The 13,379-nt window shown below is 38.1% G+C and overlaps 1 protein-coding gene across 1 annotated transcript in view; it reads left to right on the top strand.

Moving 5' to 3' along the window:
* Positions 1–3,279: 3,279 nt before the first annotated feature.
* The window catches only part of LOC140244054 (integrin alpha-8-like), a 69,774-nt gene continuing 59,674 nt past the window's right edge, over positions 3,280–13,379 (top strand). Inside the window, exon 1 of the mRNA XM_072323705.1 lies at positions 3,280–3,618. Within this exon, the coding sequence (XP_072179806.1) occupies positions 3,458–3,618 (161 nt within the window). The 5' untranslated portion in view covers positions 3,280–3,457. The remainder of the gene's footprint in view (positions 3,619–13,379) is intronic.

Raw genomic sequence — 13,379 nt, forward strand, 5'->3', positions numbered from 1 at the left:
GGCCTGATAATCCTATTTCCTTATTTTTCTCTGTTTCTCCATTTCCCCCTTTTTTTCCGGCTTCCGTCACCGTCATCCTTATTGTTTTACAGCACCACTACTGACAATTAGAATACACAGTGGTAAACAGGTGGCCGTACATTGTCGTGACAGAGATTACTTGCTATAGCAAAGGGTATAACTTGATGCCCGGTTTTGTAATACAGCTCACTGTGGACATCCGTGAACAAGATGTTTAAGGGGTTGATATCGGTTTGGTTGAAATGGAGCTTCAGGTTTCCCAATCTTTTTATGAGATAATGAGAAGCCTCTTGTGAAAAAGAAATAAGGAAAATTCTGACAGGAATTCGAAGATTATTTGATGAAAAATGGCTTTGAAATGACTGAGATATCCAAAAAAAAGAGGTTCTTAAAAACGGCGAGACCCACCTTTTAATAGGACTACTCTGGTATTCTTTGTTTTTACCACTTCAAAACCAATTTCCATCAAATAAGCTTTGAATTCTTTATAGACCTTTATGCTCTTTATCATTAAGGTTGACGGTCGACATATCAGGCTTAAGATTTTGTCAATTGAAAGAAAGAAAGAAAAAAAAAAATCAGAGAGAGCAATGTGGCCTGGGTGGGGGCGGAAATGGTTGATTGTCTTGTTTCCGGTGTTGAATTATGAAAGAAGTGGAGGTATAGGTGGGGGGGGGGGGGGGGTACGGGCAATTCTCCTCAAATTTGAGCAAAAGTCGCTTTGGCGAGGCGATAACCAGGTTCATTTCAACGAGGACCTGCCGAACAAAGAGGGCTATTCGATTAAAGGTACAGTTTACCATTGGGAGCAGTGATTTCAAAATGTAATGTTCAAGATATCACATTTGATGCATATGTGTAGGTCAGTTGTATCACAAAACATCCTACCACGTAAAAATTTTGCAATAAATAGCCTAAAATATGTGGAGATATCACCATTTTTATCACCAAACCATAACTGTTTAGTCGATAAACAGTTTTTATTATAACTATTGTTCACATTTTGTGTATTTAACAATACTTAACATTAATCATACTGATTCAAACTTTTACATTGGTTGTTTCTATCCCTAACTCATATTTTAGAACTATTTTGAAGCACTAAAGCTTAATTTTTGTTTCATCTGCAAATGGTAAATAATACCTTTAATGTGGACTGAACGAGGACGCCTTTCCCTTTCTGTGGGGAAGCCGACTAGTTGTAGTCCACTTGTCATGTTCACCAAGTATGAAACCTGTTCGCAAGTCATGACGTCACCCGACCTAGAATCACTGTAAACGTAGAATCGTCGCGGTCAAATAGGTACCGGTACTGGACATGAAAATGATCATGCAAATAGAATAGACCAGCGATTACCTTTAATAGCCCAACAATATAACGAAATACTAATAACTGTTTCAAAAATCATAACATAAAAGCAATCGCCAATTCTACTTAGGTGTGGTTAATTAGGGTGAATCCGATGATTATGGAATGCACCTCACTTGGAGCCTGGGCTAGGTCTCTTTCAGTTTTAAGGGGATTAGTACATTTGTTTGTTTGTTTTGGTTTCGATTTTTTTTGTTGTTGCATAAAACGTGTAATTTTTTCCACTTTGGGAAACTTTTGGACCCTTGAGTGGAGTTTGAGCTGATTAATTCCTTTCCCATTCCTTTGCAAATTTCAGGGCTGGAGTGAAATTAGGTCATCTGCATAAAGATACGAAAGATATTGGTTTTCCTTTTTTTTTAATTCACTTTGGCATTTCATTTTCAGTTCTGGCAGGCAATGAGAATGCAATCCCACTCTTTTCTGTATCCAAACAGCTACCATATGAGGGCGCTCTTTAAAAGTGAGACACCAGTAACAATGTTGTGTGCGCGCAATATTGTCAGAGAGACAGAAGACATCGCCCTGCCACAACTGTCGCGACAGGTAATGAAAGATTAATCGTGTCGTTTAAAAAAAAAAGGGGGGGGGGGGCTAAAGATTGTTTGAAAGTATAGGAATCAGATGATATCAAAATAGGAAACGATAGGATGGAGTGTAAAATTAGAAAATATGAATAATAAACTTAATGTGATGATGTAGCCAATATGACATTGTAAGATTAGACAAACAGACACACAAAAATACTGTGTATGGGAAGAAATATGGGACTGTATTTTAAGGGAATGTGAAAGCAGTGCCAAGAAGAAGGAGAGAAAGCAGAACGCAGATAGGAGTTAAGGGGGAAAATGATAAGCCAAGAAGACAGACTTATAGATTCTTGGAAAGTGGGTGATAAACTTTTGCATTCTCATAAATAAGGTAACCATTCTAGTTTGACATCACTTTACTCTCCTCAAACAAAATTTGTGATCCATGCTGGTATGGGCGGGTTAGAAACAACCCTTGTCTGATATAATTGCAGGAACAAGTGCAAGCAATGGGGGGTGGTGTGGGTTTCTCTGGGACCTGCTTTAGCACTCTAAGAACCTTACACAAGTCCAATTTGATTAGGAAGCAGGAACTTCCGGTGCAGGTGCATGGCTGCCTATTATAGACAAAGAGAGTGTGAATAAGCCCAGCTGGGGGATGCTTGTTAAACTCCGGTACCTATTTCCTATCCATTTCCTTCTGGTAATTCGGTCCAATGTTAATAATATGTAATGTCTTTCCTTTTTTTTTAAAGGGGTTATACAGTAAAACAAGGAAATAGATCTGATGGTGCAAGGAAAAGAATTCGAAAACGTCCATTTTGATAATATTAGTTGTTAGAAACGAACACTCACGCAAGATCTGCAGATAGATTTAAAAAAAGATTAAATGTTTTGTGTGTATGTCCCTGTGTGTGAGAGAGAAAAACATGGGGGGGGGGGGGGGCTGGGAAGAAAAGTTAGAACTAAGAGCCAAGAACCACTGTGGAGTCCCATGTAATCAGAGTTACGCTTGAGTTCAGCGATGTTTTGTTCGCTGCCACTGAGCTGCAGCTTGGCTCACAGGACGAGTGATCTATCCCCAGGACCTCGCTATTGTATAGGGCGCCCACTGATACAGGCCTACTCGCTGCGCTGCAATATTCACTGGGCTGCACAGCTGTTCCACGCAGTGAGTTCCTTTCATTCAACCCGCAGTACTGCTCCAGAATCTAACCAACTCCAAGCGCCAGTCTGAACATTGCTGTAGGCTGCTGGCTTTCCCGGAACGGACCACCATACCCACTGGTTCCGAGTTCTTTGCAAGTCCCACTTCTTCTTTTTACTGGTACTGGACGTACAATAGCTTGTTTTATCTCTTGTTTCTCTTCCCAGCGTGAAACTACGATGCAGTGATTCTCTGCCTGTTTAAATGTTTGGGATTTTGATTTTATAAACCCGTCAGAGCGTATACAACTCTCTCCACCAAGTTGTTGTCTTTGGTCGGAGTTGCCGGACATCGGTTCTTGTGGACTTCGTTGGCTCAAACTTGTTGAGGATGGCGAACCCGTTGAAGGCGGTGGTCCTGTTCTGCATGTCTCTAGCTGGAGTCGGTGGCTTTAATATGGATACCCAAGCACCCGTTGTCCAGAGCATCCCGGGGAATACGAGCTATTTTGGCTATTCGATAGCGATGCACAGAGAGAACGGAGAGAACTTGTGAGTACTTATCAAAACCATGACACTTGCTGTATAATTATTTCGTAATTTGATTTCTATGTGACATAAGCATGTATCAATTGTAAGGTATGTCCAGATATGCTCGTAACGCCTTTCACCAAACTATTCGGACAGGACAATTAACTATAGTCGGTGATGATGTTAAAAAAACCGTTTAACATTATTTACTCTTAGTATTGTCATTCATTCATCAGTCCATCCATCCATTCATTCATCCATTCATTCATTCATTCATTCATTCATTCATTCATTCATTCATTCATTCATACTTTCTTTCTGTCTTTCTTTCTTTCATTAATTCATGACATTCATCCATTCATTCATCAGTGTATGACATTCGTTCCTTCGTGACATTCATCAATTCGTTCATCCATCCATTCCTCATGTTATCATGACTGTCCAAAACATTGTCTTCATGACAATAATTATACCTCGCGATGTCCAGTAAACGAGAATGACCACTGTTTCTTCAGCCCCTCTCCCTAGATGGTCATTGGTCTCAAGTGGCACCGTCACGTTTCTAGTTAAAGGGGATGGCTAGTAACTGATCAGTGGGAATCAGTGGGAATGCTGGGGGATGATTGTTCAAATCCTTGTGGGATTCATTTGAGAGTACATTATATATCCTTAACGGGCCGTTAACGATCGCCCCGTCACTGATGTACAGGCATGCTAACCTGGAAACCTTAAACTGCACATTTCTTGAATATGAGACCATTCTGAACAATCATTTTCCAGCATTTCCACTGATTCCCACTGATCAGTTACTAGCCATCCCCTTTAAGCTGTCATCCAATTATTATCACACACCAAATTTGTGCAGTACAGTTAATTTTCATTCGTTTTATGGACTTACTGTCACCACCAGGACCTACACTATCATTACACCTTATATATAAACAAGTAACGTGCGTCACAACCCATTATCACCGGACATTATCAGATGGTATATAATGGACAGATATAGGGAATCGGAACTTCCGTAGCCCGACTTCCGGAATGTGAGGGCCTAAGACCAAACACACGCGAATTTGGCAATGTGGTACTTCCATTCGGTTTTGGCCGACTTAATATTTTGGGTAAAGTCACTAAATATCAATATTTAAGGAATGAAAGCGTGTATTTCATGCATGCAGTTATGCGGGCGGATATTTCAATAAGATATGCCATGCTTGTACGAACATAAATATGTTAGCATACAAGTTTATGTACACGTTAGATGCATACACCTCCTCACGCACACCCACATACATACATACACACGCATATATATATATATATATATATATATATATATATATATATATATAATCTACATATACATATAAATCATATGTGATATATGAGAAAGGAAGGAGAAATCGGTGCGTAGCTTTGACATCATTCCTCTTACTGTTCCTCCTTTTCGGAAAAGCGCAAGGGTTGAAAAAATGATATATAATTATTGTATATATATATATATATATATATATATATATTTATATAATCATAATTATAGGGGTTGGAATCAACGATGCCAAGAAGACATGTTTATAATGGGTAAACTGAAAGAAGTGAGCATGTATTTTACAGTATACCATTGTCAATATACATGCATGCCTCTAGCTCAACAGTGCGTGTGATCCATGCCGCAGCTAAGCGGTTCAAGGCACCGTGTTTATTCTATAAAGTGAGAGGGACAGAGAGAGAGAGACAGAGAGAGAGGGAGAGAGGGTTGAAAGATACGTAAGCCCATTCTACACAACAATTCAACACAACTTCTACAGTGTTCCATGATGCACTTTATACACCCTGCTTTCCAAAATGCATTCCATTTTCGACTTGCCATTCATAATGATACAGCAGATCGAGTGTTGACAAAGTTTAGAGTATTGTAATACTTGTTTTCTCACTTTTTTTGCATCTCTTCATGCGCGAGTGCGTAACTATTGGACTGTTCTAAAATAGGATACTTCAACGTGTACCCCTGCACAGAATGGTACTTAATGCAGTGACAGTGCGGAATCATACATTTAGGGTCAAAGACAATGTACATCGCAGCATCCATAAACACTGACGGGCGCTTAGAAGTGATATTATATACATGGGCGACTGTATAGTATCAGAGCTATACTATTATAGGCGAAGTTCGTATCAACATCAGGGATCCTGCCCCCCCCCCCCCGTATTTTTCCCTGTTGCTTCCACATTCGTTGTTGACTTTTCCTGCACATTTATTTTCTTTACACCATCATTTGCGTTTCACGTTTCGCATGACTTCCTTCACCCTATTAGCAAAATTAATGCGAGGAATTAGGTACTATAGGGAAGCATGCCTACCATGGCTCCATTGGGTGTTTGTACTTTCGATCGATATGACCTGTTTTCGAGGAAATATTATTATATAGTATGACACTCTCATCGTTTCCATGTTTTCGCGAAACACTAGTCTTGTGCACACAAACACTTGCGAGATGACCTCATTAGAGAATCCTCCGACATTTTTTTAATTCCCAATAGGCTTATCACTCGACACGACGACTTTCAATTCGATGGTTTATTTATTTCCATCATTCAAAACTCTACAAGTTGTCAATTTGACTTTCATTCATCTGATAAGGACAGTTCATCGAACACAATATGAAGTGCATGCACGAATGATATTATAACAACAAAAAAAGAAAGAAACAATCCACACTTCGTCATGGTAACAACAACAACAACAACAACAACAACAATAACAACAACAACAACAACAACAACAACAAAATTTATCATAAAAATTTATCATAACGAGGGAAAAGAGTGTACCATGCACTAAAAAGCCAAGCTTGTAGGAAGTGGAACACTGGAATGAAAACAACAGTAGCAGTAATATACCAATGAAATATATTCATATTAAATTCATCTATATACCATTGTACATTATCATTGATATATGATGCTGATAAACATACCGTAAACAATGTTTACTATGATCTTAGAATGCATACATGTAAAATATATCATAACATAGTAATATTATGGCACAGACACTATTTGGCCCTGTATACCAGGAAAATGTGACTAAAAGAGAGGATATACACGCGGTGACACGAAACAACAACAACAACAACAACAACAACAACAACAACAAAACACTGAAATAATAGAAATGAAGAAAAATGCACAAACGCAGTTACTGGACAACGAAGAACAGTGAAGAACGAGGAAGGAAGAGCAGGGATTCACGTATAAAACAAAACAAAGCTGAGTTGATAACCAAATTAGAATTTAGCCCAAACAAAAATATATTATTCAGTCACTAACGCAGCAAACATGAAAGAAAGTTAAATGTATTCAAAATTGAAATGAAGAAGTGGCTAAGATATACCACGTGATCCAGAAGCACTGATGAAGGGAGAAAAGGTCACAGATCAAAGGTCAATGCACTTTGCCCGATAAGCGCTGTTTACTATAGTATTGTGATGTAGGTCTACTCTCAATAACTCTTCACAGCCTTGAGATATGAAGAACAAATTTACACCACTAATGACAGGTATATCAATTGAACATGCCGGTCAAGTTCGAATATTGATGAAGTTCGACAAGGTAAAAGCTCAAAAGGTCAATGAACTTTTAATACACGGTTAGCACTGCCTCGTAGTATTGTGGTGTACTCTCGTTAACTTTCCACAGCTTTGAGCTATGACCACGAAACTCACGCCACAGTTACATCACCTCAGAAGGCAGTTCAAGATCAAATAGGGGTGAATTCCGAGAAGGTAAAAGGTCAAAAATCAATGAACTTTTTATTTTCTCCTGATAAGCACTGTTTTGTGTACTCTAAATAACTTTCTAGCTCTTAGAGCTATGATCTCAAAAGAGCTATGATCACAAAGCTCACACCACTGCAGTTACATCACCTATAAATGCCGGTCAAGTTCGAAAGTTGTTGAAGTCCGACAAGGTCACACGTCAAAAGGTCAATGAACTTGCATTGAAAGACAATATATTCAAAACATTTTGGTGCACTTTCAATAATTTTCCACAGAAGTGAGTTACCATGATAGATGTCAGCATAGGTGTATCGAAGTTTCAATAATGGTAAGGTCTGACAATGTCAAATGTCAAAAGGGTAAATTTCTTCAACTTCTTCAGATCTTTATGGCAACCCCCTGCTTGGAATCTGTGTCAAGTTATTCAACCGTAGAAGATTACGACATGCAGGCGAGACATCCTTTGGCGTTTGCTTTGTTGAGTTGTTTTTTTGTTTTTTTTTTTTCGTACACGATTTGTGAATAGGCAAAAAACCTGAGGCCATGTTACTTTTTCTTCTTCTCTCCAAATTGCCAGAGTTTAGCAAATATATTTTTTTTTCATCATGCTCAGATCTAATGAGTTCATCGAGTCCCATAGGATCTTTTTTTTTCAATATAATTTATGGTATACAAAATATTCAGAGTTGCCAATATACCTTTGACAAGACGGGGATTCCAGCAATTCCCTGCTGGAAAGAGCACAGTGTACCACAGAGTGTTCACTATGTGTCGGCTATAGTCGACTATGTGAAAACGTCGAATTTAGCAGTGTGAAGATCATTTGATACTGTGGCGTGTTTTTTGTTTTTTTACAGAGTGTTCACATAGTAATGTTCTATTTCACACTGTAAATAAATGGTTCACAATGTGTTCACGATGCTATAACGCTCGAATTGAACAGTGTGAAGAGATTTTACACTATTGATTTTTCACACTGTGAACACTGCCTTCTTCTCAGCAGGAAAGACCCCCCCCCCCCCCCATTACTTGAAGGTTTGAGATGTAAAGCTAGTACCTCCTTGTGTAAACCAAACGGAAAATCCTTTGCAGTGCTTTCGTGTGATACGTTCATCTATTGCCATGATAGTAAAACTGTTTGACTGTAAAGACAGCGAGACCTTATCTTCACGTAGCTATATATACACGCGGCCTTGGAATATTTCAAAGTGACAGCTCATTTTTGCAGGTACAATTGTATTCATCTTCACCGACTTTCCCGATTACGTAACGTACAATAATCTGTGGAATCATGTTTTCTTTATTTTTCTCTACCTCTCAGTCTTAAAACCGTAACCTCGCATTCATACACGACACGGCTTAAAGCGAATGAAGATACTAGCTATACGCAGTTACGGTAGCATACTGATGATCACGGGTGTCATTGTATAAGCACTAATTGTTTATCTTTCGAAAATAACACGAGGTGTGAAAAAAAAACCCCAAACCAACACATTAGGTATTTGTAAAGCAGCACCATGGGAATCCAAAGTTGAAGAAAATCGGTTTGAATGTGGCTGAGATATTCTTGTACAAAGGAAAACAAAATGGTCCTAATAAAAGGTTGGTCCAAACTTTTACCAGGACCACTCTGTTTTGCTTTGTTTTTGAATAGCTCAGCCATTTCAAAACCAATTCCCTTAAATATACCTAGAATTCCTCTTAGAATTGTATGCTCTTAAAATGAGTCATCTCGCAAAAAGCTAAAACCTGAATCCCCATCTCAGCCAAAACTACACTATCCCTTTAAGATGTATTTTCCTAATAGCTATTACGCTGCCAACAATGACACACAATGACCTCGATTTGTATTCCGAACATCGTTGTGTCTGGATGGCAATGCATAATCTTATCTCGTCTGTGACGTATCTGTATCGCGCCGATAATTAATGGCACGTGACCTATTAGTCTTATACAATCTTGAAGTTAAGAAAGATATGAATAACATAAAGGAACTCTTGCCCACAACGGCATGTTTGTGATAAACTAACATGGACGGGTCATCTCATTCAAACGCTTAAGTTGATCAAAACTTGTGTTTCGTTCTACTATCTGAGCCTATACTCTTCTTTTTATGGCTACAAGTGGGTCATCTATTTCAAGCAGTGTATACATACTGTCATGTACTCGGTTCGGTGTAATAATGGCAGAGGTAAAAATGGCAGGGGTAAAAATGGCAGAGGTAAAAATGGCAGAGGTAAAAATGGCAGAGGTAAAAATGGCAGAGGTAAAAATGGCAGAGGTAAAAATGGCAGAGGTAAAAATGGCAGGGGTAAAAATGGCAGGGGTAAAAATGGCAGGGGAAAAAATGGCAGAGGTAAAAATGGCAGAGGTAAAAATGGCAGAGGTAAAAATGGCAGAGGTAATAATGCCAGAGGTAAAAATGGCAGCGGTAAAAATGGCAGAGGTAAATTATTATGTGGTTAAAATGTCAGAGGTAAGTTGTCAGTAGTGGTCGAAATGTCAGTGGTCAAAATGCTAGAGATAAGAATGCCATTGATAAGAATTTAGTCGTTGAAATGCAAGAGGACGAGGAAGATTTCTTTTTTTTTTTCTTCACGTTTCTGACACCTTTCTCGCATTACGCGCTTTTCGTGCCTTCTCCTGAAATAAAGCACGGGGGAGACCGGGGAGAAATGGGACACGGGGAGAAATATGGGACACTCATGTAACTTGAAAAATGCTCGGCCAGTCAACAATCCAATTATATCAGTAAAAAGATGAGCCTCGGTACACCTGAAAATGGACATATTAACCACTATACAGCTCTACAGGTATCTTGTCAGTAAAATATCAAACTTACTTTAGATCTGGTAGGTCCATACTATGTTAATAAGTATTTTAAAAATGTGCAAACTTCTGAAAATAAAATTGCTTGATAACAGACATGCAGGTGTGAAAAATTGGCAGGGATCTTTTACTGTTTCTGTTACCACTGGGAGAAATTTAAAAGGGCAGTGTTACATTTCTCCCCGCGGCACATGTAAAGAGAGTCTTGCAGAGCTTCAGCGATCCCTGTGTAAATTGAATCGCGATCATGGTAGTCATAGGCGGTGATTTCAATCTACCTGGATGGGATTGGATTGGATTTTCTTACTGTTGTTGTATAACGAGGGAACAACGTCATTTTCGGTGGCTGAATCTACCAATCTTTGGCAACACAACATGTTGATAACATAATGGAATCTGACTTTGGAGCAACAGCTAAGTTTGAAAGGCATCAAACATTTACATTTTTTCGCCTGCGGATTCGTTCAACAATGATTGAAAGAAATCCCATGGCAAACTATCAGTTTTTACTCTCACTAGAACAGTTTATTGCTAAAGTTCGTCTCCATTTGTAGTAGGCATAAGTTTGTAAAGTGACCACAAAGACAAGTGTTCATTAAACTTCGAGATATTTGTTTTTGCGCCATGTGATACTTGAACAATGTAGTAAAATATTTTGCAAGAGCTTTAATATTTGTTTTTACGCCATGTGATACTTGAACAACGTAATAAAATATTTTGCAAGAGCTTACTTATGTCTGCCGATACATCTGCTGCATTTTTTTTTTTTTTTTTGCGTTTTGTATTTTTACTTCTACATTATGTCGTGATCAGGCCTTGTGAGATTAATAGGCTCATACGAAACCTGAATGTGAGAAAATAATATTGAACAAGTGAAAAATTAGCGGTTTGCTTCGACTATGTCTCCTTCACTTCTTTACACTAAACAGTTCAAAAAATGAAAAATAATGACAATATACTAGCCTGGACGTGAGCGGAATTCGTTTGTGTAAGAGTGTGTATATGTGAGAGTATGTATCTGCGTATATGTTTATACCAAAAGTGGGTTCGTGTGTGTGAGTGTGTGTGTGTGTGTGTGTGTGTGTGTGTGATAACTTCATTGGGCGAAACAACGTAGGATTATACTGTTTAAGGGCTTTGCAGCATTGCTGGAACCCCCTTATATGTTAGATAATAATAATAATAATAATAATAATAATAATAATAATAATAATAATGATAATAATAATAATAATAATGATAATAATAATAATAATAACAATAATAATAATAATAATAATAATAATAATAATAATAATAATAATAATTAATAATACAAATAATTTCCCATAGGCCTACTAGGCTCTTAGCTGGTTTATTATTTCTCTGCAAACAGACAGATTACGCCACTGCACTTGAATCAAACTCAGAAAAATGGGAGTGTTCTAATCTTTTTAAAACATAATTAAATCAATAATCTTCAAATCTGCAATTTGGATTTGATAATTCGATAAATACAGTTTGCTCTGACTAGGTTATCATTCAAAACCTCTTCATACGTTTATATCTGACGAAATCGCTCTCATTACTTGTGACATTTTACTTCTGCCATTTTTACCTCTGCCATTTTTACCTCTGCCATTTTTACCTCTGCCATTTCTACATCTGCCATTTTTACCCCTGCCATTTTTACCCCTGCCATTTTTACCCCTGCCATTTTTACCCCTGCCATTTTTACCTCTGCCATTTTTACCCCTGCCATTTTTACCCCTGCCATTTTTACCCCTGCCATTTTTACCTCTGCCATTTTTACCCCTGCCATTTTTACCTGGCACCATGTACTCTGCTGTCCCACCCATGCACTGATTATTCGGTTTCCAAGTTCCTGAAACACAGCCCCATCAGAAATTGGCATAGATATCTTATCGTTACAAATCGGTAGCATTATTATTTCAGGAATTTAAAGTCGAGTCGTTCACTTTCACAGCCATGCAGACGTAACATGAATCTCTTCCATCATACTCACTTTCACTACACATTCATATATTTGTCTGTCTGCTTATTTGTCTGTCTGCCTCCATATCTTTGACACACATACACACACACACACACACACACACACACACACACACACACACACACACACATACAAACACATTATACACATACTACAAGTGGAGCAATTTGTCACTTTTCTCAGCTCTTGATTTGCCGTATCTATACACCAATCACTTGTGTAATAAGGCTGCTCCTACTGCCTTTTGCTGCTAAACATCATTATCTCATGCACTTCCCTCTCATGCAAGAAAATATCATAGATTCAAGAGTTTTATCACAAAATGAGCTAAATCCATTCTTGTGAAGTTTAGACATTTGTGATTAAATCTGCTAAAAAAACAAAGAAAATGATGAGAAAATACAGGACGTTTTTAATCGTATCTTCTAGAATATTCCTTGTTATGCTTCAAGTGAGGTATTACTGGAAAGGTTCAATTTGGCTCTATCTGATGATGGACCTTTTTTTTGAAATGTTTAAAAATGGCGCTATGACCATTTTGCGATAAAACTCTTGAATTCAAATTATATTTGACTTTATTCTCTTTTTTGAGGGGGTGGTGAGAGAAAGAGAATGTCCAACTTTAGACTTGTTGACGGTCTACTGTGATTCGTTCGAACTTTGCGGGTTGTCACGCTCATGAAACATGAGATTTGTAAATGAAATCGTACGAAAGAGGGAGAGAAAAAGGGAGAAGACAATTACCTCTCTTAGTTCGTAAAAGAAAAAAAAAAAGAAGAAATATTAGCCATGCACTTTCTACTAAAGCTGTAAACACACATCACCTGCCTGTATTCCAAGTTGTTGTTAACACACACATACATTGTACACCCATGCCGACATCATGAATATTCTCATGAACGTGTTGATCCTTTTTGTTTTCATCATGTTGAGAGACGGATGCTCAATATGTGCAGAAGTCTGGGTGCACGTGAAACTCTTCGGAGAGAAAATTGAAGGTGACTGATCTCTCGAATTCGATTACACTTCTCCTGTAGTGGGGGGAATCCCCCTTTTTTACCCTATTACGCCCAAGGGGGGCACATATTTTCAATGTCACTCCTACGTCCCTTATCGAATTTCAACCAGATTTGGTGACTTTCCCTAAATTGTTATTGCGAATATTTTGACACATAGGT

Source organism: Diadema setosum, chromosome 20, assembly GCF_964275005.1.
Source record: "Diadema setosum chromosome 20, eeDiaSeto1, whole genome shotgun sequence".
Classification (NCBI taxonomy): Eukaryota; Metazoa; Echinodermata; class Echinoidea; order Diadematoida; family Diadematidae; genus Diadema; species Diadema setosum.